The 26,888-nt window shown below is 52.1% G+C and overlaps 6 protein-coding genes across 9 annotated transcripts; 3 read left to right on the top strand and 3 right to left on the bottom strand.

The window, feature by feature from the left end:
• Positions 1-5: 5 nt before the first annotated feature.
• On the bottom strand, positions 6-5,699 carry LOC108123798 (uncharacterized protein CG7065). Of its 2 annotated transcripts, XR_011441803.1 has the most exons (5): positions 5,566-5,699; positions 5,373-5,507; positions 3,214-5,316; positions 317-2,186; positions 6-263 (listed from the first exon to the last, which is right to left on the bottom strand). XR_011441803.1 is itself a non-coding variant. In XM_017239107.3 (4 exons), exons 3-4 carry the CDS (start codon positions 5,243-5,245, stop codon positions 625-627), a joined length of 3,594 nt encoding a protein of 1,197 aa, XP_017094596.2. In that variant the 5' UTR covers positions 5,246-5,316; positions 5,373-5,507; positions 5,566-5,699; the 3' UTR covers positions 6-624. The 2 variants fall into 2 exon arrangements, 1 of the variants encoding a protein (XP_017094596.2); XM_017239107.3 differs by having other exon boundaries at positions 6-2,186.
• Positions 5,700-5,757: 58 nt separating this feature from the next.
• Bap111 (Brahma associated protein 111kD) lies at positions 5,758-8,336 on the top strand. The gene has a single exon (XM_017239109.3). It carries the CDS (start codon positions 5,869-5,871, stop codon positions 8,104-8,106), a length of 2,238 nt encoding a protein of 745 aa, XP_017094598.2. The 5' UTR covers positions 5,758-5,868; the 3' UTR covers positions 8,107-8,336.
• Positions 8,337-9,287: 951 nt separating this feature from the next.
• On the bottom strand, positions 9,288-12,495 carry His3.3B (Histone H3.3B). 2 transcript variants are annotated; one of them, XM_017239117.3, is made up of 3 exons: positions 12,343-12,495; positions 10,307-10,599; positions 9,288-10,244 (listed from the first exon to the last, which is right to left on the bottom strand). In XM_017239117.3, the coding sequence occupies exons 2-3, from the start codon at positions 10,586-10,588 to the stop codon at positions 10,116-10,118; spliced, it is 411 nt and encodes a 136-aa protein (XP_017094606.1). In that variant the 5' UTR covers positions 10,589-10,599; positions 12,343-12,495; the 3' UTR covers positions 9,288-10,115. The 2 variants fall into 2 exon arrangements, with proteins under 2 accessions (XP_017094606.1, XP_017094607.1); XM_017239118.3 differs by lacking the exon at positions 12,343-12,495 and adding an exon at positions 10,685-10,770.
• A 246-nt stretch (positions 12,496-12,741) lies between these two features.
• Positions 12,742-26,860, top strand: S6KL (S6 Kinase Like). 2 transcript variants are annotated; one of them, XM_017239111.3, is made up of 8 exons: positions 12,742-13,260; positions 14,172-14,293; positions 14,346-14,686; positions 14,744-14,842; positions 14,906-15,064; positions 17,032-17,120; positions 26,282-26,581; positions 26,646-26,860. In XM_017239111.3, exons 1-8 carry the CDS (start codon positions 13,060-13,062, stop codon positions 26,751-26,753), a joined length of 1,419 nt encoding a protein of 472 aa, XP_017094600.2. In that variant the 5' UTR covers positions 12,742-13,059; the 3' UTR covers positions 26,754-26,860. The 2 variants fall into 2 exon arrangements, with proteins under 2 accessions (XP_017094600.2, XP_017094599.2); XM_017239110.3 differs by having other exon boundaries at positions 12,743-13,260; positions 14,169-14,293.
• Positions 15,071-16,837, top strand: Atg101 (autophagy-related protein 101). Its single transcript, XM_017239114.2, has one exon. It carries the CDS (start codon positions 15,390-15,392, stop codon positions 16,044-16,046), a length of 657 nt encoding a protein of 218 aa, XP_017094603.1. The 5' UTR covers positions 15,071-15,389; the 3' UTR covers positions 16,047-16,837.
• On the bottom strand, positions 17,415-20,519 carry bnb (bangles and beads). Its single transcript, XM_017239113.3, has 2 exons — positions 20,202-20,519; positions 17,415-19,261 (listed from the first exon to the last, which is right to left on the bottom strand). Exon 2 carries the CDS (start codon positions 19,258-19,260, stop codon positions 17,962-17,964), a length of 1,299 nt encoding a protein of 432 aa, XP_017094602.2. The 5' UTR covers position 19,261; positions 20,202-20,519; the 3' UTR covers positions 17,415-17,961.
• Positions 26,861-26,888: the final 28 nt, after the last annotated feature.

Raw genomic sequence — 26,888 nt, forward strand, 5'->3', positions numbered from 1 at the left:
TTGACTAGGTTCACTGATTTTTATTTTGAGTTTTAACAAAATAGTTTTGCTGCCAACTAATTCACAGACACTTCAAAAGTATTTCAAATGTACTCCGTTGTCCCGAAGTTGGACTGGCGAAGGTGCACCTGGTGTCGTGGGGGAACAGCTTCTCAGAAATAATAATATGTACAACGAAGTAGATACATCTTTTGATTTCCTTATAGGGTTAACAACAGAATGGGGCGGTGGGCCCCATTTCTTGTTTGGCGGCTTCACATCATCTGCGGAAATGTTTTTTCTCATCTTTATTATTAAACAATGTATGTTTTTTTACCTCTAGCTCTTAGGGACTAATACAAATGTTACACGTTCACTTGAAATGTTTTATGTATTTTAGTTTGCGGCGCTCCCGCGTGTGGAAAACAAAAATGAAAATGTCAACATTCGTTCGAGTCCATTTCAATTCCGCGTCCTCGAACCTGACAACAAATAGTTTGTTTCGGCAGAAGACTGGAGTCTTATAATAACTTAGAAACTAACAGCATGCACGGACACGCTCTCGATGTAGGCCCTCCTACGCAACTCCAGTAGTGACTCCAGAGCTAAAGCTAAGCACTAATCCTAGTTTATGGCGGCGGGGGTCTAGTGGCGACCGCCGTACACGTTGTTGTAGTGCCCTTGCTGCTGCATGTAGGCCTGGGGCATCTGGTTGTAGGGGGCCTGCTGCTGCATGGGATCGTTGCTGGTCCAGGGGTTTAGGCCGGGTCCTCCGTATCCGGCATGCCCGGGGAACTGGGGCTGCATGCCGCCGGCACCTGGGTAGTGGTAGCCCCCGTAACCCTGCTGGTTTCCGTACGGATGCTGATCCGGCGCCCCGCTCATCTGCTGCGTCGGATAGCCGTGGTTGGGATTCACGTACTGCGGATGTTGGATTTGCTGCTGCTGCTGGTGGAGTTGTAGCTGTGGATGCGGCTGCTGCTGCTGCTGCTGGTTGACAGCCTGACCCGACTGCTGCGGATTTATCATGTTGAAGTTGCGAACCGATCCACCTCTGTCTGCCGAGCCCATGCCTGAGACCGAACCTGATTGCGAACCCCCCTGCGAGCCCGTCCCCTTGCTCAGGGTTCCCATCAGATTGGCAATAATGCTTTCCGTGTCGGCGAGAGAAATCTTCGGTGCTGCAGGCTTGAAAGTTAGCGAATTCGTCGAGGAAACCGTCGGCGCAACGGACGGGGTTCCAGCCCTTTTTCCACCTCCAGCGGATCCATTGGTGTCGCAAGCCTTCATCACTAGATCATCAAAATTGTAGTCATCATCGTCGTCGTCCTCGTCGTCATCAATGACAAAGGAGGGCGATCCACGGCCCACCGATCTCGGCTTGTTAATTGGAAGGTTTGCCAAGTCCCGGCTTCCGCTCTCCCGGTCCGAGCTGCGCCGACGCGTTGTCATGGAGGACAGGGAGGCAGAGGCACCCGAGGATGAGCCACCACCCGTCAGGGCACCTCCTCGAAGGGACGACGATGCTGATGACTTGTCGACACCCGTCTTTGCCACAACACGAGACAAGAAGTCACTACAAGATTCGCCGTCCCCGCTCAGCTCGGCCAGGTTCACGAATTTTCGAAGTCTTTCGACGCGAGTGGGCTCCTGGACCTCCAGCTTCTTCAAATGCCCAATCAGATGCACCTGCTCCTCGCTGGAAAGGAACTTAAAGTTCTGGAGTAGCGTCTGCAGGTCGGAATCGGTTAGGGACTCCATCATGCCATTGCTGCCGGAGAATTCGCTCGTTTTTCCAGCTCCACCCGACGCCGTTTCCCCAGACTCCTTGTGCAGCTGGTTTTCCACCTCCTTCATCAGTTCGTCCAGGTCGATGCCAATGGGTGTGGACTCCGCATCGCCTGAGGTCGTCGGCCCGGTTCCTTTCGCGGACTTGGACTCCCTGGACAAGCCCAACCTGACACGCACCTCATCGAAGTCGAGCCTGTCCTTGTACACCTCGCGACGCTGCTTGTCAGTCTTCGCCAGCAGCCCGAAGAAGTGGAGCAGCTTAGTCATGTCGTCGGTGGTCACGTCGAAGTAGCCTTTCACCACCAGAGCACTGGCCAGTTTCGGGGCCACCAGGTTCCGGTCGAAGGGCAGCTGTAAGGCGGAGGCAAGCGCCTTCGCCTCGATCTTGGTGTTCGCATCTGAAGATTCGTTGGCACCTAAAAGCACGGCATTGCGGTTCGGAAAAACATTTCATTAGTTGGGTATATTAGGCATTCTGTTTGCTTTTGTTGCAATCAGGCAAGTGCAGGTCTTTGTTTTGTTAACTACGCAAATTACATTTATACTTATACTTATGGAAATGGTGTGGTGTGGAGATGGTTGCTGGACCTGGACCTGGACCTGGGCTGTCGTCTGCTCACGCGGTTCGTATCGGCACACTTTGTTCACACCCAACAAAATAAGGAAGCTAGTACGTAAGTTTCAACGCAAGGCGGTTGAAGTCGCGACAGAGAGGATCAAATTTGTAAACAAAGTTGGCAGAGTGGCTTAAATCTAATGGGGGAATGAACGCGGCAGAGACAAGGATCCTTCACACATTGATCCTTCAGCTCGCGACAACCACGAAAGGAAATAATAGTTTCGAAATGTTTAGATGTTTCCACGCACGACCGAATCGCTTCGAATAAGCACTCGATTACAATAAAAATAAAGGTATTCATGTTTTATTATCAGAGATCATATTATCAGAGAGATCTAACCCCCCAGAATAAACACGATCGACTCGCATCTTTATTTAGAGAGTCTTTAAAGAGAACCAGCATTAATTTATTGAGTTTCTATGGCATGGATTTCTCCTTCCCAGCACCGAAGCCCCTTCAGTATTCTGTACTCAGAATCTGGGAAGCTTAAACTTCACGAGCCGCGCGATTTAGCGATATATTATAGATTTAAGTGTCCTGGAACCCATTCACCAATCAGCCATGCACCTGGCCGTTCCCCTTTTACATCGTTTACTTCGGACGGACCACCAAATCACATCAAGCTTCGCAAATACAACACACAGGCTTAAGCAACGAACGAGTCTTAACTACCAAACCTTTACCCGCAGGAGGGAGATCCGGGGAGAGAGTCAACCAAAGCCTCAGTGGTCGGTAATCATACTTACAGTCTTGAGGAGAAGCGCGAAAGTGAGCGGGACAGAGCTACTTATAACTACCAAATGGAGCAGCAAAGCGGACTTACCCCGGGAATTGACCTGGAAAATGATGGCAGCTATGTTTGTGATCAGTTTCTTGACCACGCGTACCTTGTGCGGGTCGTCCAGGACCTCTGCAATGAGGATGCCCTTTAGCTTTTCTTTGGTGGTCTCGAGAAAGACGCAATTGTCCTCGATGTGGAGCAGTTTGTCTGCGGCATTCGGTTGCACCATTTCCATGGCCAAAGCCTTGCTCAAGAGGTTAAGTGCCTTCGGTCCCAAGCTGCCCAAGTGGTCCTCCACGGCGGACAGCATGCGCAGCACACTGACTACGGTGAGTGGTCCCTCTTCGCCGAGCTCCGCCTCCTTGTCCTTGGTGGTCGAGGCGGACCTAGATCGCACCTTCGCACCACTGTACTCAGGATAAACGCGCGAGTCCATCACGCGGAAACTTTCCACGTGCTCGTAACTCCTTGGGGGGCGGCTGTAGCCATCGCCCCCTCCTCCACGATAGAACTCACTGGAGCGTTCCCTGTCAAAGCTGCGACGATCTGGGTAGTCCCGGGGACTAATCGACAGGCTTCTGTCTCTGGAATGCCGGCCTCCGCGCCTGCGATGGTAGACGGGAGAGCGTGAGCGCCGACGCATGCTGCGCGAGCGGGAACGAGATCGGGAAGAGCCGCGTCTAAAGTAACGTCGCGGCGAACGACTCCTAGAGCGCCTTACCGGCCGACGTCCTCCACCGCGCTTGGGCGAAATGGAGCGGGAATCGGATCGCCGATAGGCGGGTCGATTGCGACTTGTTGTTTGGGAGACTTCATCGTCGCTTATGTTTATTACCGCTTCCACAGTAGCCGGACCGCTTCCTCCCAGCCGACCAGTGTTCCTGGGGGCCGGCTTGCGACGATTGGCGGCAACGCTGGCCTCCCTCGGACTAGAGACCCGGATTCTATAGCGCTCCATTAGTTCCTTGGTCTTGCCCTCGTCGTCGTCGCCCAGCTTGAACTTTTCCTTGAGCTCCTTTTTGATCTTGTTGACGGCTATGTTGAACAGCTCGATGCGGCGGTCCTTCCAATAAGCGATCCACTCTGGTTTGTAGTCGTAGTGATTGGGGTCCACCTTCTTTTCCTCCTGCAGCTGTTTGTAGCGCCTGTTCCAGAACTGTTTCCATTCGTCCGGATAGTCCGGATGCTTTTCCGGATTCGACTCGTAGGTTTCCGTCTCGTCGCGAAGCTTTTTCAGCTGGATTTCGAGAAGGCAGCGAAACTTCTCCCACTTGTAGCGCTCCTGAGCAATCATGGCAGCCTGGAAGGACAGTTCCTTGGGCGTGGGCAGGTGCTGAGTATGCTTTGATTTTTCGCCACCTGGACGCGGAGGCGAACTGTTGGCGCTTCGAATGCTCGGCGTCTTTTTGGGTGTTTCGTTAGCCGTCGCGGGGCCAGGGCCTGGGCCGAAACTTTCATCGTCACTGGATATGGCGTCCAGGGAGATAATGTTGCCATCCTCGCGCTTTTCGGGCTCGTTAATCTTCAGATTAATCTTGATGCTGGGATCGTCGGGCTTAAGCTCACGGAGCACGCTTTGGGCCTGTTCCACAAAATCGGAACCAGAACTCTCGTCGAAGTGGGGCTTGTCCCTCACCTGGTTTAACATTTTATCTCGGTTGCGTCGGAAGTCGTCGTTTGTAGCCGTCGTAACCTGACGCGCCCGCCCAAACTGCTTCTCTATCAACTGGGCCAAATTCCCGGTGGCGATAACCAGATCGCCGGCACTGTTGGGTATGCGCTTGAGCTTCTGGAGCACGTCGTAGGCCTTCTGGAAGTGTGTCTGGAGATACTTGGCCCGGTGCGCTAGAGAGGTCCAGTGCACGAAGATGGAGCGGCTGTCATTGCAAGTTTGGCAGAGGACGCAGTAGTAGTCGGGACGCGGTTGACCGACCTCGTGCAGCTCAATTGCGTACTCTGTACCTAGAAGAGCTCCTCCACTGTAGCTTTCAATCTGCTTTTGGATAACCGCCGGTCTGGCCACATCCTCCTCCTCGTATCCGGGCGGCAACGGCTCGCCGGGCAAAAAGCTCATTCCGGGACACAACAAAAAAAATTACAAACAAAAACGCGCAGGCAATCTATCGAAGGTGTCCGCTCTAGAACCTGCGGGAAGAAGCAGTCCAACCAGTTGAGAACAATACTCGTACTGTATTCCTTACCTCGTTTTGTAAATTTTATTTTCGGTTCGGTGCCGTTTTTCTTCTTCTTTTCTCTTGCGTCTTTTCTTGTACACACTTCACTTGTAAATTCTTTAAGCTTTTTCAATTCACCCACACTATTAAGTTGACTTGCGCCTACGATTTTGACATTACTTACTATGCTGTAGCGTTCGTATCTTAAATCCACACTTACAGTCTTCGCGTTCATCAGTTATCCAGTTCAAATGCTTAAAATAAGCAATCAAATTCGCCTTCCTCCTGTTTGTATCTGTGACGGCCTTTCAAAGTGTGGCCAGACGTGATGTTCAGATGTCCATAGTGATGGACTAGTAAAATACTATAGCGGTGGAACTGGGACGATATACATTTTACACATACACACCTACATAACAAAGTGTCATCACCAGCGACGCAGAACAGAGAAAAATGGCGTCGGCCTGAAAATTTTTGTTGTTGTGCCGCGCGAATTATAAGATTTTGACAAAACGATCCAGCGATGGCTCTGCCGAGCAACTATAAGCAGATAGCAGTGGGTGCGCCGCCAGGTGCTGGTCCGGCCAATCCTCTCCAGGGCGTCGGCGGAGGCAGCAACACCGGAGGCGGTGGAGGCGGCAGCAGCCGGTCCAGGTCAGCCGGCGGCGGTAGTGCTGCCGATCGGAACAAGGACCAAACACCCATATTTACCCACAGCAACTACGGGAATCCTGCGTTCACACCGCAGAAGGTAACTAAGTCCTCCAGCAGCAAGAACCAGAACGAGTCCCGACTGCCAAAGCCGCCGAAGCCACCGGAGAAGCCGATTCTGCCGTACATGCGGTACTCGAAACGCGTGTGGGACAGCGTTAAGGCTCAGCATCCGGAGCTGAAACTCTGGGAGCTTGGCAAAAAGATCGGCGCCATGTGGAAGCTACTCGGCGACGAGGAGAAGACGGAATTCATTGACGAGTACGAGGCTGAGAAGCTGGAGTACGAGAAGGCGCTGAAGGCCTACCACCAGACGCCGGCCTATCAGGCGTACATGTCGGCTAAGAGCAAGGTCAAGACTGACGTTGACATGCACGAGACACCTTCGCGTGGCGGCGGCAGCAAGTCCCAGCACGAGCGCCGCATCGATATCCAGCCGGCGGAGGACGAGGACGACCAGGATGAGGGCTACACCGCCAAACACATGGCCTATGCTCGCTACCTGAGGAACCACCGCCTTATCAACGAGATATTCTCGGAGGCTGTGGTGCCGGACGTGCGTTCCGTGGTGACCACCACTAGGATGCAGGTGCTCAAACGGCAGGTGAGCTCGCTCACGATGCACCAGACAAAGCTCGAGGCGGAGCTGCAGCAGATGGAGGAAAAGTTCGAGGCCAAAAAGCAACGCATGGTTGAGTCGAGCGAGGCGTTCCAGGAGGAGCTGAAACGCCACTGCAAGCCGGCGGTGGACGAAGAGACCTTCCAGAAGATGGTGCACCGCATGTACGAGGACATAAAGCGGGACCGCCAGCGGCTGGATGAGCCGAATGCCAACAGCGCCACAAACCCTGCCGCTAGGACAGAGGATTCCGGGAAGCCGGCTCAGCCTGGAGCCACACCCGCCGCTCCGGAAGTTTCTGCTGCCCCGCCCAAGGATCAGCCTGTCATGAAGCCCGCTGCGCCAGCGCCGTCTCCCGCGCCAGCTTCTACACCCACGCCAATGCCCACGCCCAGTGTTCCTCATAATCCGCCCGCTCCAGTTGTGCACCACCATGAGACGGCTAGCAAGACGGATCCAGAGCCAATGGACATTGAGCCGCCGCCAAAACCGTCGGTACCTCCGCCGCCAATCAAGCCGGAAAAGCTGGAAATGGCGGCAGCACTGCCGCCGCAGTCCACGGCTGCAGACACGGTTCCCAAGCCGGAGCCTCCCAAGGTGCTGGTCAATCCAAACAAGGCGACAAACTCGCCTCCGCCGACGGAGGTGGGAGCAGGACCCGCCGTTCCAGCTCCGGGAGTGTCCAGTGGCGCTCCGCCCACTCCACCGCCTGTGCAGCAGCAGGTTCCTTTGGGCCAACAGCAACAAGCGGGTGCTCCTCCACCGGGCATGCCCCAGATGCATCCACATCCGGGCCACCCGCCCCCGCCAGGACATCCGCACATGCCACCCCACATGGCGCCGCACCAGCCCCCTCCAGGAATGCCGGGATTGCCGCCGCCACCGCACACAGGCTACGCTAACTATGGCGGTCCACCACATGGTCCGCCACCAGGACCTCCTGGCGGTCCCTCGCGCCCGTACTACCAGCCTCAGTACGGAGGACATCCCACGCCGCAGCCGTATTACACTCCGTTTTCGCCGTACCAACAGTCCTATGGACCTCCTCCGGGCTCGCACTACATGTCGCCGCGTCCACCGCCACCGCAGCACAACGGCAATCCAGGACATCCGTACGCGCCGGAACACGGCAGCAATCCACCACCTCCGCAGCAGCAGCAACAGCACCTTCACGAGTCGGCAGGAGCACCAGGCGGAGCAGGGGTGCCTGGATCCGCAGGAGCGCCTGCCGGAGGACCTGGCGTACCGGGCGGCGCACCAGGGGCAGCAGCAGGACCCTATCCACCCCCAGTAGTCGGAGCGGGACCACCGCCAGTCGGTGGCGCACCGTCGGGGGAGGCTCCAGGCGGCGCACCGGTCCCTAGCGGGGCTGTGCCGGCGCCAGCGGCTCCTGGCAAGCACCCCGAGGCGGAGAAGCACGAAGCGGACTGAATAGCGACCCTCGATGGACTCCTAGCTGTAGAGCCTAATTTAATGCATACTCCAATCTCTTCTCCCCGTGTTGTAAGATAGCTGACTCCGCCGCAAGCTCATCCGCACCCGCACTCTGCATCGCGCTCCTCACGCCTAGGTTTAGTGTTTTTTTTTCGCCAGCTATGATTTCATAACTTGATCTGTATGCTAAACATATACGATAAAATAAATGTAACTTTTATAATATAGAGGAAGGTGCCTCTTGTTTCCCGCCCGAAGGAGGGACTACTGTACCATTTTGGTAGCAGAAGTAATCATGCTGGTTCGTGTCGAGCTCCTCAGATCCCCCCCCATCCCATCCCCGGTCTAGCGGCCCAGGAACCCCCCACCCACCAGGTCACAGCGAGCAGGGGGACGGAGGGGCCACCCACTCGCAGACATACAGACGCACGCTCTCTCGCTCGCACACTCACACCAACACGCAGCGAGATAATCGCACACGTCGACAGCGAATGACGTTGATTTTGGAGCCAACTGTACCGTCACTTGGCGGCAGTGCCACCACCCCCCGCGCCACCACCTCTCCCAAAACACAACTATCTAGCTCCCTCTCGCTCTATCGCAAAATTAAACATTTTTCTTTTTTTTGGCTTTTTCACTAGAAAAAACCGTTTATTGTATTTTTTTTGAATTTTTTTCTGCAAATGTTTCGATGGAAGCTATTGCTATTTTGCTATTTCCGGTTTTTGGATGGGCCTAGGCCCAGTCTGAAGTCTGGATTGGGTCTCTGAATTTGGAGTTTGAACTCGGGGTTTAACTGATTTAGATTTAAGGTCCAATGGGTAGCAGGATTATCGACACCGGTTTAAAAATATGCGTTATACATGCGTTAGACATTGATATTTTGCGTGTTCCAGCTACATACATATTGCAATATTGTGAAATATATAGACTGTGGTTATACTTAAGATCACTGTGCTACACTCTCGGATACTCTCCACAGCACCGGGTCGCTTGGTGGCTGCTGGTTGTTGGAGGGTCCGTTCTATTTCTGTTTATCTCGCCTAAACGTATAAAATGCACGTAAATCTAGACTTATAAGTCAACTACTCCTCCTCACTCCCTTCCCTTCGCCAAACGCGTTGTCGTGTCTCGGAGCGAGCAGCTCGCAGTAACAGAAGGAAAAAAGGAGCATTAACTTCTAGTGTTCTATATAGATATATTTTTATATCAGTTTAAAGTAAAGTGTACTCAATTCGGTCTTCGGTGTTGTTATGCTGGATACCATGTTCAGATGTGTATGTTAGCGAGTAGTCGCCTCGCTCGCCCCGATCCGGCCGCGCCGTCCGCGGCCCTCCGCTCGTCCGGGGCACGTCCGGCGGCAGTCCGCTCGCCGTCTGTCCGCCTTGCCACGCCCGGAGGCCGTTTGTACGGTCCCGGCCGCAGACGCGCTAGTCCAGGCGGCCAGGTGTTGGGTCCCCTCGGAACGATCCGAGGATGGAGGCGCCTTCCGATCCAGCGGCGTCTGCGACCGCGACCCGCCCTCCGGACAGTTGTTGGAGAGTGGTGGCGGGTGTTGCAGGCGGACAGGCGACGAGAGCTGCCAGGGAAGGCCCGCGAGTCGGACGGCGGAGAGGCCAGGATGATGCGCGACCGTTGAGACGAGCTAGCCGCTACAAGCGAAAAAAAAACTTAAAACTAGTGTACAATAATAATAGCAATAATAATAAAGTTAAAAGTATGTTATAGTTACGGTTTGTTTTTTGTTTTTTTTGTTTGCATTTGTTGCTTTTTCGTCATCGAAACTCGCAGGTGTTGGTCGCGACAATGATCGGTTTTCTTAACAAAAGTATGGTAAATGTATACATGTAAATATGAATGATAGATTGATCAAATTGTGGTTGCTCCTTGTGGGATCTGGGAGACGCCGTCGTGGGCACGGATTTTGTTTCAAGATGGTAAACAAAGTGAGCCCAAGCGGCGCGTGCGCGCTGTGGAAAGGGTAGTGGGGAGCCCGGTCTAGGTGCTTAAGCACGTTCGCCACGAATGCGGCGCGCCAGCTGGATGTCCTTGGGCATGATGGTCACGCGCTTGGCGTGGATAGCGCACAAGTTGGTGTCCTCGAAAAGACCCACCAAGTACGCCTCCGAAGCTTCCTGCAAGGAGTAGGTACGGATAAGTACACTGTGAAAACTGGCACGGCGTCGAGGATTCTCACCTGCAGAGCACCGATGGCTGCCGACTGGAAACGCAAATCGGTCTTGAAGTCCTGGGCAATCTCACGCACCAAGCGCTGGAAGGGCAGCTTGCGGATGAGCAGCTCAGTGGACTTCTGGTAGCGACGGATCTCACGGAGAGCCACGGTTCCAGGGCGATAACGATGGGGCTTCTTAACTCCGCCGGTGGACGGGGCGGACTTACGAGCGGCCTTGGTGGCCAGCTGCTTACGCGGAGCCTTTCCTCCGGTCGACTTACGGGCGGTCTGCTTAGTACGGGCCATCTTACTTCAAGCTGCAAGTAGATTGGAATAATTTATTAATAAATTATCAAAACAGGAGTAAATGATAAGGAATGGTATTAAACAAGGACTAGTTACAGGATAATTCTGGTTGAAGAAAGCCAAAGTTAAGACCGATGTGCAGCGCCGAAGCGCTGCCGGCCAACTGACGGCTCCGAACGACTTAAACCCAAGACGAAAAGTAACAGAAGCGTAAACCGCCGACCAGGGTTGGAGTTGGAACGCAGCTCAAGCTGCCCAGCAAGCAATCTGGCGTGACAGCTGCCTCCGAACATCAACACAACAAATTTCCTCCTTTTCTTTTTCTTCTGGGAACACCGCTGGGCACTCGAGAAACTTCCACTCGAGTGGATGGAAAAAATCGTGTCTTGGCAGGCCGCGTACCAGCACATTGGAGAGAAGTGGAGTTGAGTGAAGTGGCCACTTCAGCTTTTGTGTGCGAGTGCACACAATACACCGCGGGCTAGTACAATACCGCCTGGCATGGGACTGTGCCTGTTGTTTTGACTACCCAGGCTGGGAGAGATGCTAGGCCCAATAGAAGCTGCCGGCTGGAACTTTGGTGTGCCCCTATTATGTTGGACGCAGCTGTGCTCCTTTCTTTCTGTGCTCCGACCTCCGATCGCACATGGCCCGTTTCCCCGAAAGCTAGACCTGGCCTTTCCCATGTCGTGCCGAGCCTCTTGAGCGTCTTGCCTTTTGTCCCCCATGTGTTCGTATAATTTGTTTTATGCGGAATCAGTCAAGTTGAAGTAATGAGTTGCAGTTTTCATTATTTCTGGCTCATCGGCTCCATCTATAGCGGGGAGAAGCGGGGAAAGGCTAGAAGTGTGCACACTGCACGGCCGAAATGTGAGCCTCCACAGAGCGCCAAAAGAGTAAACATAAACAAAACGGAAAAAAGCAGAGTTGGAGGGAGACGACACTATAGCACATTCCGCCACAGACAGCGGGGGGGCGAGGGGCTAATTAATTGCGTCGTTGTTTCTACCTTTCCTACCTTGCCGTTCGCGCGTCTGTTTCTGCGCCTGTGTGCGTGTGGATTATTCACAGCGTCTGGAAACATTCGCTAATGATGCAATTTGAGGCATTAGAAAGTTGCAACCCCGAAGGCAGGGTGAAGGGGACACAAAAGAAGAAACTAGAAGCCCGAATGCACTGCGCATGACAAACACACATGCACATTTGCATTTGCTTTGGCGGCATGTGCGTGTGTGTGTGCGCGCTGGTATACACACACAGCCGCGCAGAAATAGTTAAATAAATTAGTTAAAAGCGCCCACATTTCTGTTTCCCCCCAAAAAATATATGCCACCACACGAAAGAGCGCGATTAGTCATCCTTTTGGCGCGAAATCTTTGCAGAGAAGTAAACACTAAACAAGCCAAAACTTGCTGGCCAAATCATTACAATTTGTTGTTGCGGCGCCATTTTGGAAAAAACAGCGCCAACAAAAGCACAAGGTGTACTCCGTAGACTCCGCTGCATCCGTCATGCGAAAACGAAACAAAACCCCCTCTCTCACTTGTTCGTGCATTTGTGTGTATCCACCGCGGAGAGTCGGTGAAAACATACATATATGTATGTGTGCACAAAATCAGGGCTCCGCTGGACGGCCGGCGGAGCCCCCATTTCAAGCAGACGGAAAAAAATAATAAAAGCGCCGCGCTAGATTGTATTTCGCGCCGGCCTATGTTTAATTATTCGATTGGATGTTTTTTTTAATAATCACTTACCGTTTAATCAATAGATTTTTTTACACGAAATTCTTTACGGGAACTCGAATGCGAACCAATATACGATTTCTTTTGCAATGATATACAGATGACAGCTGGAGATGAAATTTGTTTGGAGCCTATATCGATAACTGGGTATCGATTCTTGCATTAATGATGGCACCAATACCAAAAACTATCGTACACTAAAATACCATTCTGAGAATTATTAGAGGTGCGCCAAAGTTCGATAAATGCCAGATAAATACTAGCACAACATGAGCTAAAATCATCGATAGCGGCACCGATTATTATTAGCGATGTGTCAAAGTTCAATAAATACCAAAAACATACTACAAGTTGAGCTAAAACATCGATTTCCGTGCTGATTTATATCGGCCAAATTTGTGAAATTCTTATCGATGTTTCGATATAGAACTGTGTGTCCGCTCTACCTACCAGCAAAACAACAACAACAAATCGTAATAATATTAAAAAAGAATAGGCAGCTATTGAGGTAGCTGTTGGAACATATTTGTTGAAAGCCTCGGCCAGACACATGTGTGCTGTATGTTTGTCCGTTCCATCACGCTTTATTGTCTCTGCGATTGCACAATCCCGCGCCCGTGTGTGTGACCGAGTGCGTGCCTGTGTGCGTAAACAACACCAGTGACCAAGCACGGATTCAAAAGCGGAATTGGATTCAGGCCTGGCTAGCACGCGTGGAGCACGCTTTTGATGGGCAATTCGCAAACGAGGCAAGCTAGCAGAGAAGTTGCCGCCGGATCAGCAGCAGCGGACCAGGCCCAGGAGCACCCAGCTGGAGAGGCCCCATCTGCCCAGGTGCAATCGCACACTCATCCTCGCACTCAGTCCGTGCCCCGTGCGCAGTTAGCTGCCGCCGAGGAGGAGCGCAACCAGCCCCATCCCCATCTCCAGGTAAAGATAACGACCAGCTTATCGATGTTGGCGCAAAACAATAAATAAATACTGCGTCATTATCCGCCTTTTGGCTGAATCAGCAGCAAACGACGCATTACAGGGCTCTTCTTTATAGCCCTGAACCCCAATCTGTCCGTGTCCGAGTCCGAGCACCCAGTGCCCAGTGCCTAGTTCCCATTTCCCACTTCCCACACCCATACGGAGCACGTGTGGCCATCTAATGTTTGCTCTTCCGCGTTTCGCCGTCAGCCATACACTGTGCGCTGTAGTTCGTGTGCCATGCGTCGCACTGATTTCAGGGCCATGCCAATTGAGCGCTTCAGGCGCTGCGCAAAAAATATACACATGCTCGCGTATACATATGGGCGGGCATTATCGCGCCTACCAGTGGGGAAAGATCCGATGATCCAGTTGGCCGGGGGGGAGGTGGGAGGGGGCAGGTGACCTCATGCAGGGAAATGCTCGAAAACTGGCTCTTCGTGTTAGGTTGGCCCCAAGACTACCACAATACAGTTTGCATAAACAATAAAAACTGGGTGAGGAAGTTGAAACGAAAATAGTGCCTGAAACGAGTTCGGTGACGAGACGAGGGCAGGGGCGGTAGAAAGGCGGGCTAACAGCACCCACGAAAACAATATCGTCCAAATGACAATCATCGCTAGTCAGCTGTTTGTTTTTTGTATGCCTGAGTATATACTCTGGAGAGAATTGCCCGATCCGGACAATACAGCCTCTGACGTTGTCCAGCTCACAGCCCTTAGGCCCTAGCTCTTAGCCATTCCCAAACCCAAAGAACATTAATTTGCCGGATTTCCCCGGCAGGTAAGCGGTAAGCCCTACCTAATCCGCTGCCTTGATCCGCGGTTCCCAGAATCTTATTTTTGCAACTACCTGCCTTTTTCCAGCAGCGACAGCAGCAGCAGCTCTCCACCTGGAGTCTGAGCAGTCTCAGCGGTGGTCGGCGCCTCAACTGGAGCTTCTCGGCGGCCAGGAACTCCTTCCGCAACCGGAACAAGACCACACGCAAGAGGTGAGCTCCGTTCTCTCCAAATCTCCTCGGTCTAACCTCCAATCCGTTCCAGCTTTACCTCTCTGCATGGCTCACGGCGCAGCAAGACCCACTGGCACCGCCCGCTGACAAACTCCATCTTCAGCTCGCACTTCAAGGAGCCCAGTCGCAACGACCAGTTCAACTTTGATCACCTTGTGGCCAAGGGGTCCTTCGGAGTGGTCTTCAAGGTCTCCAGCAAGCAGGAGCCCGGCCTCCACTACGCGCTGAAAGTCCTCAAGAAGTCCAAGCTCATCGCGGACAACAGCGTGCGCCAGATCAAGGACGAAGCTGACATCCAGAAGGTGTGCGGACACCATCCGTTTATAGTGAAACAAGTAGATCTTTGGCAGGATCGTCATCATCTTCACATCCGTATGTGCCCCAAATCCCCGTTACTAAGCGATGGATTATTTATGTTCTTTTCTGCAGTTTCGGAGTATGTGCCCAATGGAGAGCTGTTCGCGAAGATTGGCCGCTTTTCCATCGATCTAGTGCGTTTGTACGTGGCCGAGATCGCCATAGCTTTGGGTGAGTCCTGAGTTCATCTGCTCAGCTATGAGTCCTTCATTTCCATCTGTTGCTATTCCTCAGACTTCCTTCACAACGCCGGGATCATCTACCGGGATGCCAAGCCGGAGAACATCCTGCTAACGCAACAGTTTCACATCAAACTCACCGACTTCGGGCTGAGCAAGTGGCTCAAACAGGGGGCCAACACGCGCACCATGTGCGGCACATTCAAATACATGGGTACGATCTAAATCCAAACTTAATCCAATCAAATCAGTAATCGATCAGCAGTAGAATACTAAACTAGTAGCGTTAACCAACCAAGAGGCGCCGTTCCAAAGCAAAAGCTTAGAAACCGAGGGGAACAGAACGGATCAGAAGTAGGAACAGAAGCAGTATAGGAACTCCCAGATCGGAGTTGTAAGGGTAACTCTAGTGCTAGAGAATAAGTAAAGTTAAGAGCACGAAATCAAAAGGCGACAGGAGAGATCACTGTACATAAACGCGCACGCCCACACGCCTACACGCCCACTCGCTACGTTAAATCCTAGGATCCTTAGCCACCATGAACGCCCGATCGCAAGTCTTCGATCTGACCATGGAGGGTCGCCAGGTGGACGAGGCGGTGGCCACCATCTTCCACACCGTCCTCTTCCACCGCTGCCTGGGCAAGTACATGTACACGGGCGACGCCCAGTACTCCATCGGCACGGTCGGCTACACGGACGTGGACTGCAACTTCATCGACTTCACCTATGTGTGTTGCACCTCCGACAGCCTCACCCACAAGGTCAAGCGGGCCATCAACTCGTTCAGCGAGAAGCTGCGCTCCAACGAGAGCTGCGGCTCCGGCCAGATCAGCCTGGAGTTCTTCCAGAAGAAGAAGACCCGCTGGCCCTTCCCCCAGGAGTCGATACCGTGGGAGGTCTGGACCGTGCACCTGGACCTGATCAAGCACGAGAACGAGGACGAGCGCCAGCTGTGCCGGGAGAACGTCTCGGACCTGCTCTCGGAGAAGGTCATCTACATCACGGAGCTGATGAACCGGCACGACTACGTGCCCAAGACGCCCAGCCAGAGCGAGCTGGACCTGATCTTCGACACCTCCTTCCCGGACGTCCAGCCGTACCTGTTCAAGTTCGACTACTCCACATCCGGCTCGGCGGCACCGTCCATGGGCAATGCCATGAAGAAGATGATCAAGGAGACGCTCGCGATGTGACGGGCTGGCGAAGGATCGGAAACGGATACCTCGGCTCTATCTTTAATGGCTATTCGTGTTTTTAGATATTTTTTGTAGCTTTTTTCCATTATTGTGTTAGATGTTCTGATGCTAGGGTAATATTTATTTGCCAGCCGGTCTATTAACTTTGAGTAATCTATAGATGTACAGCGGAAGCCCGCTACGCGGATGGTAGGATGTAGAGCTTTCAGACGGGGCTGCTCCAAAGTGAGCAGGACGGACGGACTCGGCGAGAGGCAGACAGAGACGGAGACGGAACTAGTGTTCCGTAACGCCAGATCCTAGAAAGTAACGCCAGCATATAAAGTTCCCCACCAAATCAGCTTGCAAACGTTTCAAACAGGAGCTCTGATCTGTCAGTAGAGCGGCGGTGCCACACGGTAGACACCGTACGGACACAATGCATATATGTTTATAACGTGTTATTCGTAAAAGCCAGTGTAAATAAATGAGAAATCGAAAATATATAGTATGTATAGAGCATGGACGGACGGAGGAGGGTGGTTGAGGTCTGAACCGACAGACGCAGAAGCAGACGCAGATGTATGTATAACAGATTGTGATTGTACTTGTAGAGATTAAAGAGATAGTGGCGACTCTATGCCTCCGTAGAGATCAAGCATATGTGTATCTGTGTATCTATAGATGTGTACGTTGTAAATCCATGTTTATGTGTATGTCCAGCTATAAACCTAATCGATAAATGTACTTTAAAACCTAACTACTATTGTAAACTCTCAATCTAAGCAGAATAAATCCCTTGAAGCACACACTCTTTCGACAGCTCGTTGAGATTGGGACTGTCCGTCCGTTCGTCCGTTAGTTGGTCTGCCTTCAGCTCCTCCCCCCCCATACTAATACCTAACGCCAATCGGAACTATCTTCGATCTCCTCTGATATTTGTTCTTTGTTTGCGACTACGGGTAGTGGGTAAAACGTTCTCCGCCTTCTCGTTTCATTCCAGCCCCTGAGATTCTGTGCGGCGAACCCTACGGCCATGCGGTGGACTGGTGGGCCTTGGGCGTTATTGCCTGTCAGATGCTGACGCGAGAGGTAAGCTACAGCCGGCGGACTAACCCCTTGTTACCCCTTGTTCTCCAACGGCAAGGCAACACCACAGCCCCCAATTAGATCTTTGCAACAGTGAGTACTGCTCAAGAGCCTCGTAATGCATAGCCGACTTGGCGGGCTAAGATCTCGGTAACCCGATATCGGGGGTAATTGGATTTGTGCGAACTTGTAACTGGTTTACCCGATCCAAGTCGCACTATATAATTTAGCCGCCGGCCCACCTGCTTTCAGTGCACTTTGCTTCCATCCAGCCGATGAGGCAGCCAAAGACAGTCCTTAGTTTTTCGCTTTTTATTTAAGAATTTTCTCAGTCTATATAAAATCATATATACTTGCTCATATATACGTTATAACACTATCGGTATGTTTAAATGTAGGTATCATTATTTTAGAACTCAAAAATACAAAAAAAAAGTGTGTGAGGAGGGGGGTGTTGTGGGTGTGCGTGTTCGATTGGTTGTGTGGAGCAGGAGGAGTGGAGTCCTTGGGTGGGACAGGAGGATGTGGTGACAGGTTACAGGTCGGTCTCTTGCAATGACTAAAATTTAATTAAAAAATTACATTAATTAAATTAAAATTATAAGTATAACTTTATGCCATCTTAGCGGTTGTCCTGTTTGTTGTGGTTGTTTCTATTGCTATTGCTATTGATTCTGCTCCAGATGCAGATCCTTGCAGATCCTTTCCGTTATCCTTTGTGTGTGATTTTGTTTTTACAGCTAATTGTAAGCATACCACTAACTACGTTCGTAAGCTTAAGTGGTCCTGGGGATGCGTCGGGCGTGGATTGGGTAAAGCTCTCTTACTCCCTAGGTCCTCCTCCTTAGTCCTCCTTGGATTCGCTGCTCTCCTCCGACTCCTTGGACTCGGACGACTCCTCGTTCTTCGACTCTGACTTCTCTCCCTTCTCCTCTGACGATTTCTTTGGCTCCGAGGGCAGAGCGACTGGAGCGGGAGCGGGAGCTGAAGCGGGAGTAGGAGCTGGAGCTGGAGCTGGAGCAGACTCGGCCACGGGCTCTGGAGCAGCGGGTGCGTCGTCGATTTTCTTGGCCTCGGGTGCGGGGGCAGGGGCAGCTTCTACCTTCTCCACCTTCTCTTCCTTCTTCTCCGGTAGGGACTTGGTCTGCTCCACCTCAGCAGAGGGCTGCTCCTTCACCGCCTCCTTCTCCTGCTCGGGGTTGGCTTTAAGGACGGGCGAGGGCTCGGCGGCGGTCTCAGTGCTCTTCTGCTGCTCCACGGGCTGGGCTGGCTCGGGGGCGGGTGCTGGGGCGGCGGCGGTTGGAGCGGGGGCTGCTGCGGACTTGGCCTGGGCGATCTGGGCGCCTGGAGAAACGGCAGGAGCGGACTTGGTCTCGGGCTGGGCGGGGGCAATCACCTGGATGTTGGACTCTGATTTGGCGGCGGGTTCGACGGGGGCGGAAGGCGAAGCGGGGGCGGCCGGGGTAGCTGGAGCGGCAGAAGCAGACTCCGGAGCAGCCTCCTCCTTCTTGGCAGCCTCCTTCTGTTCAATCTCGTTGATGCGCTCCTGACGGGCGGGCTGCTCGGAGGGTGTGGCTTCCTTCTCGGCGGGAGATGGCACTTCCAGCGACTTGGTCACCTCGTCGACGACCTGCTTCTGGACCTCTACGTTGGCAACAGGACTCTCCACCAGAGGAATGGCCTTGGGCTCCTCCACCTCAGGCTCCGTGCGGGCGGACTTCTCCTGCTTCTTCTCGGTCTCGGCAGGGATCTCCTGGGGCTGTGCCTTGGCCTCCTCAACTGGCTTGGTTTCCTCGGGCAGGATCTTCTTCTCGGGAATGGCCGGGGCGGTTTCTACGTCCGGAGCGCTGGACTTCAGATCAGGAGTGACCTCAGGAGCGGCAGCGGCCGGGGCAGAAGTCGGAGTGGCGTCAAGAGCGGGAGCAGCGGCAGCAGCGGGAGCTGGGGCACTCTTCGGCTCAGGAGCCTTCTCCGGTTCCGGCTTGGCGGGGGCAGGCTCGATGGGGTTGGTCTGGACGGTCTTGCCCAGGAGTTCGGCCTTGGAGCCGCCGTCAGGCTGGATGGCCACCTCCTCGTCCGGAACAGGTAGGGCCCACACGGAGACCAGGCACACGGCGGCCACGAAAAGCAGTTGGCACTTCATCCTGGAAATTGGGAAGTCGGGAAACGGAAGAGGAGGTTCCAGATTAGCAATTGCCAAACAAAGAGCTCGGATTCGTTCAAATGCCTCCGCTTTTGTAATTCAATTAAACCAGATTTGAGGAAAAGAGCGGAAAATTACAATTGAATTACGGCGGAGATCGCGGACCTTGGCACTGGGACAGGGACTACTGGTACATCCGAATGATGCCATGTCCCCGGTTCTTCGCCGAGTCCGATAACCCACCCTGAGGCTGGCGAGATCTTGGCGAGATAAGCTCGCTGGTTTATTCAAATGCAGATCATTTGGATCAGCTCAGGTCGGATCGGATCGGATCGGTGACTTGCAAATTGGTCTTCTTTTAAGCCACCTGCTCATTTCCTAATGCTAATCAATTCGATGGTTTTTATGGCAAAAACAGCCATCAGGCCATCAAGCCATCAAGCCATTAGGCCAGACAACCTAACGGAATCCGCAAAGAACTTGATTTCGAGACCCTCTTGGGGCTCTATCTTTTAGTGGGCTATCAAAACTTTAACCAGCTTGGAATCAAAGAAATATTCTTAATCTTTTTAAAGAACAGCTCGAATTTAAATATTTATATCTAAGCATTGGAAATTAGAAGATGTTCAAGAAGCCTTTAAAATAAGAGCCCTAAGATGGGATATTCGTCTTCCAGTGTGGAGGAGGAGAACTGTTTGCGGAAAGACAATCTCTGGCAGAAAGACATGGTCTTTGAAGCGAAACCAACAGGCGGCTTGTCGAAGAATCGACAAGACACTTTTTAAGGTGTTGCAACTGCCAATTTGCATCGCGTCCCCGGGATGTATCTTTGGAGGCAGATACAGCAGAACACAGGTGCTCAGGTGGTGGTGGAGGCGCAGGTGCAGCCTCTGACCTTTCGGCCTCTTGATGTCGGCAACACTCCTGCCTTTTCTACTCACCTCGGGTCGAAGTAGCTTTGTCTGTCGGCGAACTGCAACAGTGGGTTTCAGAAATCTCTTTCGAGTTTGGATACACTATCTCACAGATACGAGACTCTTGGGTTTTTTTTTGGTTTGGCGGATGAGTTCGTTTTGTGGTTCTTTTCGGGGATCGCGGCCCTGCAACACACGCACAAAAAAAAGATGTCCAAAAAAAAGATGTGTATCTGAGGGATCTGAAGATCTGAGGATCTGAGTATCTGTGAGGTTCTTAATCCGCTGCGGTGCGCTGCGTTCTCACCGGTCCGGTCAGTTTTAAGAAGCACTTTGAGTGGCTGGCAGCGGCGCGGCCCGTTTTTATACAGTCGCCGGATGACGAACGTCGGACGGCGCTGCCTCTGCCGCTGCCGCAGTCGGCGTAGCAGCTGGCGCGGCAGCCGGCCGTCGACAGAGGGCAGCAGGAAGCGGGCAGAGCGGTACCACATCGTTGAGCTGCTCTTGGCTTTGGCTTTGGCTTTGGTTTTGGGCTGAGGTTCGGCTTCGGCTTGGATGTCCCTTCTGTACATGGAGCGGTGTACGTGAGGAGCTGGAGTCCCAGCAGCGACGCTCTGCAGGATCGATCCAGCGGGTAGCAGGATATTTTTAGTCACTCTAAGCCGCCGACGGAGCCCTTTCTCCATAAATAGACAGACGGCGGCGGCGGCGTTGTCTATTTTTAAAGCGAATGCAATTTGTAAGACTTCTCCTATCGGGGGGCGCAGTAGGAGGAGCTCTGGGAGGTGCTCCACCGGGAGGACTCCGGCTATTTTTAAACCAGGATCGCGATCACAACCAGGCACGATTTTCAAATGCAGAATATGCCCTGCCGGGCCAACGATAATATCAGCAATCAGCCAGAGCACACAGCCAGAAAAGGGCTTCACTTTGCCTTCAATCGTTTGGAAAATAATCTAAATAATTGCAAGAATCTTAACAGATAGTTTTTCTGAGTGTGCCGAGAGGGCCAAAGCAAAATGCTTAATTGTGGTTTTGGCGAGGAATTGGCTTGGCAGGAGCTGGGGAGCAGAAACCGGTATTGGTATCGGAATTGGTATTGGAGGATGGTAGATGGCCGCGATGGTAGATGGTAGATGGCCAATGGTAGATGGTAGATGGCAGATGGTAGGAGGCAGGAGGCAGGGGAGCCTGCTGCTGTCTACTAGAACTTTGGCAGGGCAGGAGGCGCATCCAACGACGCATCGGGGACGAAGAACATCATTAACATAATCGAAGCGACTTGGCTCGGATCGCAGGTTCGATCGTTGATTATCATAGAATGATAAATGCCCTGCGGGGCCTCGGGAGCTGGGGATTCTTTTTATAGACCCTGCAGCAGGGGAGGCATGAATCGATAGATGGATAGATGCGTGCTGGTGTGGAAAGTTCCACGCTCATCCAATTTGCCACAAGCTTACAAAATCCGAATCGAATCCGAAGCCGAAAATTGAGCAACCCCAGAGCGGGGACACAAAGGCCTTGCACAAAAAGACGATCCAAGTATACAGGCACGGGGACAGGCACAGGCACAGACCCACAGATACACAGATACTTGTGTCTTGTATCTTGGGGGGATACAGAGATACAGGTACTTTGTGTCGAAGATGCGACGACGTCTCCCGCCTCTCTAAGGTCAGACAATCGTTTGGCGGAAAAGTTCTGGCTGCGACAAGGGGTCTCGAGTTAAACGTGCTCTGATTGGATTTGGAAACGCCACAAAAGACACATCAGACTCTAATTCAGATCTGTACGCTAGTTATAGTTCTGTCTCCAGAATGGGCCCGATAAGCTAATGACGAAGATTGTCCGACTAGATAGTCGCATAGTAACACGGCCATCTGGTCTTGGGTTTTTCGGTTTACGATCTCGGTTAGGGACTACCTGCCTGCCTGCCTGCCTACCCATGCCGGAGAGTACCTGTAGCTAGCAGGATCTTGTAAACCAGACCCAAAATCAGAGCTCTATGCAAATTCCTAGAACCCAAAAATAGAAAAACTGAAAACCTTTACTGCCGACCGCTCATTAGCGGCTTTTGAAGGTCGGCGACGTTTTTCTCGACTGCCCCGTCACGAAAACAACAAACCACCAGCCTCAAACTGAAAACTGAAAACTGAAAACTTAAGCTCAAATCTCATAATCTCATAAATATTTGCATTTTAGAAAAATCATGCATAATTGCAATTATTATTATTTATCAAGTTGCTCAATGATTTCCACGGATAAACGGTTGGGCAAGCCATTTGTGCTTTGTGATTTGTGCTTCAAGTCTTGCTCATGGCAAGTGGGATGGCGGGTTGATTCTATTCAGTGTTCAGGGTGTACAGTGAACGCTCCCAGAGACCGACATGGCACTTGTTTATTTATAACCCGAAACCGGGTACGATCTCAGGCGCTCGGGTGCCTGGTACCTGGTACCTGGCCTGGTAGGTGTTCCATGGTGCCTGGCTAGATGCTTTGCGACATTTTTATGCTCCTGCTCTTGGCTTGCATAAATATTTGGCGAAGAGCTCGGGATTCAGCGTTTGGGCTCTGCGAGGCAATAAATTTTGCCCAGTCCAGGCGGGAGTCTAGGAGCAGGACTCGCATGGGCGGGGGATGCTGCGTGGCAATCTGCGTCCATCCACATATCCACAGACAGTGTCCTCCTGCAGTGGCCAACAAAACGCGCCATTATCGTTGGCATTACCCGGCGAAGTCCGTCATTACCATTACCATTATCATTATTGGCCGGCAGAAGTCTTGGGCCGACACCTCCTGCGCTGCCCGGGACGCACTTTATTCGCGGAGCACTTTGTTGCAAAGTGTTCTCCTTGGCTGCCACATGCCAGTGCAGCATAGAGCTCAGCAGCCCTGTGTAGTGTTTAGTGCACTGAGAGAAAGGCCCCCCGAAGTCGTTAGGGTTGGCTGAAGTTGCCTGGTGCATCAGATGCGATTTAGTTGTCGGGAACTATTAGTTGTCAGTGGCTTCCATGTACCACCACTAATTATTTCTCTGCGTGCACCTGAAGATGGCTGTCGGGGCTGCTAGACTGCTAGCTGCTTGATCGGCGAAACTAGTCTTGCCTTTGTATCTCATGGATACATAACTCTTTGTTATTGGCCTTGAATGTCCTAAGCACGGAAAAGAGGTCATTGTCGCATAATACGCTTGGCCAGGGTCTGGTTTGGTGTTGTCTTTGGCTTTGGTTTTGGTTTGGTTTGGTCTGGAGCTGGACCTAAACCTGGTTGGACGATGACAGTGGATAGTGGACAGTGTCGAGTGGATAGGCGACAGGAAACTGGCAACAGGGGACAGTGGCCAGGGGCGTGAGACAGGCCCCATGGAAGAAGTTTTTCTTCTTAGGGCTCTGGGGGGAGAGACTTCCCTTTTCTGTGTTTTGAAGTTTGTAATTAAAGTAGGCACGCATTTTAATGACTGTAATTGAATTGGCCCTTGCAGAGCTTCAGAGAGTTAATAGATGCAGTTGGCTGACAAAAAAAAGATGCCAAAGTATAAATAAATGCCCCGAGACCATATAATACTGTTGTCTGACTATTTTTCACGGCTTCCTGCCGAGACTCAGACTCTGGGCAGAGTTCTTCGCTGCCTCCTCATAAAAACATCGACTTTTGAAATCTTGCAGATTGTTTTCCGTTTTCGCTGAGCTGTTGTGCTTGTTGATTCTTTGATTTTTTGTCGGCTGACTGTGCAAGATACAAGATACTAGATACTGGCTATAAGCTATAAGCTATGAGGCGTTCCGCCAAAGCACTGGAAGTCGTTGTCGCGGAGATTAAGACAATTTACTCGCTGGACATTAATTCTAGGAAATACACAAAAATAATAATCACTGCTGCGACAATTGGCCAACGCTGATGCTGATGGTTGATGACCTGTGGCGACCGTTCCCCTGTCCTCCAATTTGGCATTTCGTCAATCCGGCAACACGGCAGTCCCCAGTAGTCCGTGACTGGGCCATGGCCCATGGAGGGAGAGGTGGAGCTGGTTCTTGAGGGAGGACAGTGGACAGAGGACGGTAGGCGGTGGACGGAGGCTTCTCGAATCGAGTCGAAACAAATGCGAATCTGACTGACAGCCACTCACGTGCCGGCAATTACAATTAGCATGCGATAAAAAAGTGACAAATGCCCAGATGATAATAACAATAACGCCAGCGCTGGGGCATCAGGGAATCAGAATTGGAATCGGCATCGGACACAGAGCAGACCCAGACGCAGAAACAGACACAGAATCAGAAACAGAACCAGCAGTGGAATCATAATCAGTGGAGCGCTCTCATGTGTCATTTCGCAACTAGTTTTTGAATCAACGAACCAGGAAGGTGGTGCCCATCCATCCATCCATTCATCCATCCCTCCTAGCACCTCCGGCTGCTCCAGTACCTCTGTTACCCCCTGGTACTGGCACTACAGCCGATCATTAGCTCGGCGCTCTCGTCGGTGATTTAATTTAATTTTTTCTAAGCACAAACCACAAAACTGTTTCACTTTGTCAGCTTGTCGTTTGTCCGCTTGTCACTCGCCGGTCGGCAGTCGCTGTCGCATTGATTAAGCTTAATTTGTGCTCCAAATGCAGGTCAAACCTTTCGAAATCCCTCGGCATTAGCGGCCAAGCCGCATTCGAGCCAGCCAAAGGCTCGGGCCCGGAGAGATGGCGTGGTTTCTGGCTCGGTATTGGGAGCCACTCGATACTGGGCCCTCTCATTGTCAGACCTTGAATCGTGGAGGGATTCTAGCCCCATGAGTCACCTGGACTGGCCAGTGACATTTCCCCATGGCACCGGCTGTCGACCGAGCGCCGAGTGAAAGCGACAGTTCTGGGAACTGATTCTGGGAGGAGATCGGCATGCACCCCCAAGGTCTGGAATAACCTTTTCCTTAATCTCCCAGTCTCACCTTCACCCACGAGACGATCCCCACCAGACTGCACTAATGCCAGCTTAAGTTCAAGTGCGTGCATTGCTCGGACCCCTCCACGCTCGAATACATAACCCCATCGGATATTCAAGAGCAGCTACTGTAATTAGCCGCTAGTCAGTGTCAGTAAGTGGCTCTTACATGACAATTGGCTGTGCCAAATTAGATTTGCATGCAATATTTTGATGACTCGAAGCACTGGACATCGTGCAGCCCCACTCGGCGACGGTCTGGGGAGCACTGGGTATTGCTCCGTCGACCCGGGCGTTGCGGTTCTGGAACATAAGTACTCGGCAAGTGAGAGTGGCCGCCCACTGCGGGGAAAAGCCACAACTAGAGTCTCACTACATGCCCATATAATATTCAGATTATAAAAGCCCGGCAGCCCCAACGGCGGCGCACAACAAAAATTGTCTATTTCTATTTTAAAAGTAGTCAGTCGGCCGCTAATTGAATTCAATTTGCATGCATTAGCGCTCGTGGAGCCGAGCTCTCGGAGCTGCTCCACGCTGAGCCGATCTAAGACGCATCCAAATTGGAATGGCATGGCGTCCACATTCCAATCTTCCGTAACTCATGTGCATCTCATAGCCCGCAACCCTCCTCTAGAAGTACCTCTAGAAACCTTCTGCACCTGATCTCAGCTCTGGGGGAGTTTGGTCGGGAGATCTACATAGTCCGAATGCGCAGTTTCTTTATGGGATCACTGTGGAGCAATTAAGCTTCCACAGTCATGAATATTTATTTATGTTCAAATACCACAGCGGGGATAATCTAGAGGTCTATCTGGAGTGTGGTGGGATCGTAAGAACCGCACTCCAAACACCCCCAAAAAAGCCGTGGCTCTGGCAAGGGCATGGCCGGATTGAATGCGTCAATAGCATCGTGGAAAGGTTTATTGCGAAATTGGCGTGCCTGGCGCTTGGAGCTGCTTCGCTTGTTTGCCTCCGATATGATTCAGAGCACCGTCGTCAGCATCGCACGGTTTGTTTGTTTTGCTTGTGCTCAGATTGGATGCTAATTGTTTTTTTTAGCTAGCAAACAGACCCAATAGAGGTGTCTCACCACCGACCCAATACTATCTGAATAAATAAACATGGGGGCCTGCACTGAACTAAATTTGTAAACTGATTTATCCCACATTTCAGTGCCCCAACATGAGGCACTATCTCCTGCAGTGGCGGCGGGGACAGGCGGCGCCCGAGTCGGAGGACGGGCTCTCCAATGCTCCGTCCATCGCCCAGATCAACGGCTGTCTGCAGGACACTGAGGACGAGAGCGAGGAGGACTTCCTGCCGCAGGCGGTGCGCGGCCTCAGCCACGAGGGCCAGGATGTGATCCGACAGCTTCTTGCCATTGAGCCGCGCCAGAGGATACGCAGTGTGATGGCGCTCCAGAGGATCGCCCTCTTCAAGGGCTACAAGGTGACCTCCAAGCACCTCCTCAGCGTAAGTTGAAGACCTACTTAGTTAGTACTAGTAGTCCAAATAAAGCTTTGCCCCTTTGCGACAGATTTCACCCCTGGAGATCATCGCCAGGGACGGCATCCGGGTCTTTAATGACATCCTGCTCGATCGGGCAGCCAACGAAAGTGCCATCCAAGCATTCCAAAACTTTTAGCTCCAAAGCAGCCCATTCTGGGCGACATTATTGGTAGTTGCATGAACAGAGTATTTTTTACAGTGTGCTTTTTGCGTCATTAAAGTTGCTTAGCAAATTTCCCGAAACCTCTGATTTTTATTTTAAATTAGGCCA

Source organism: Drosophila bipectinata, chromosome XR (genome assembly GCF_030179905.1).
Source record: "Drosophila bipectinata strain 14024-0381.07 chromosome XR, DbipHiC1v2, whole genome shotgun sequence".
In the NCBI taxonomy this organism is placed as follows: domain Eukaryota; kingdom Metazoa; phylum Arthropoda; class Insecta; order Diptera; family Drosophilidae; genus Drosophila; species Drosophila bipectinata.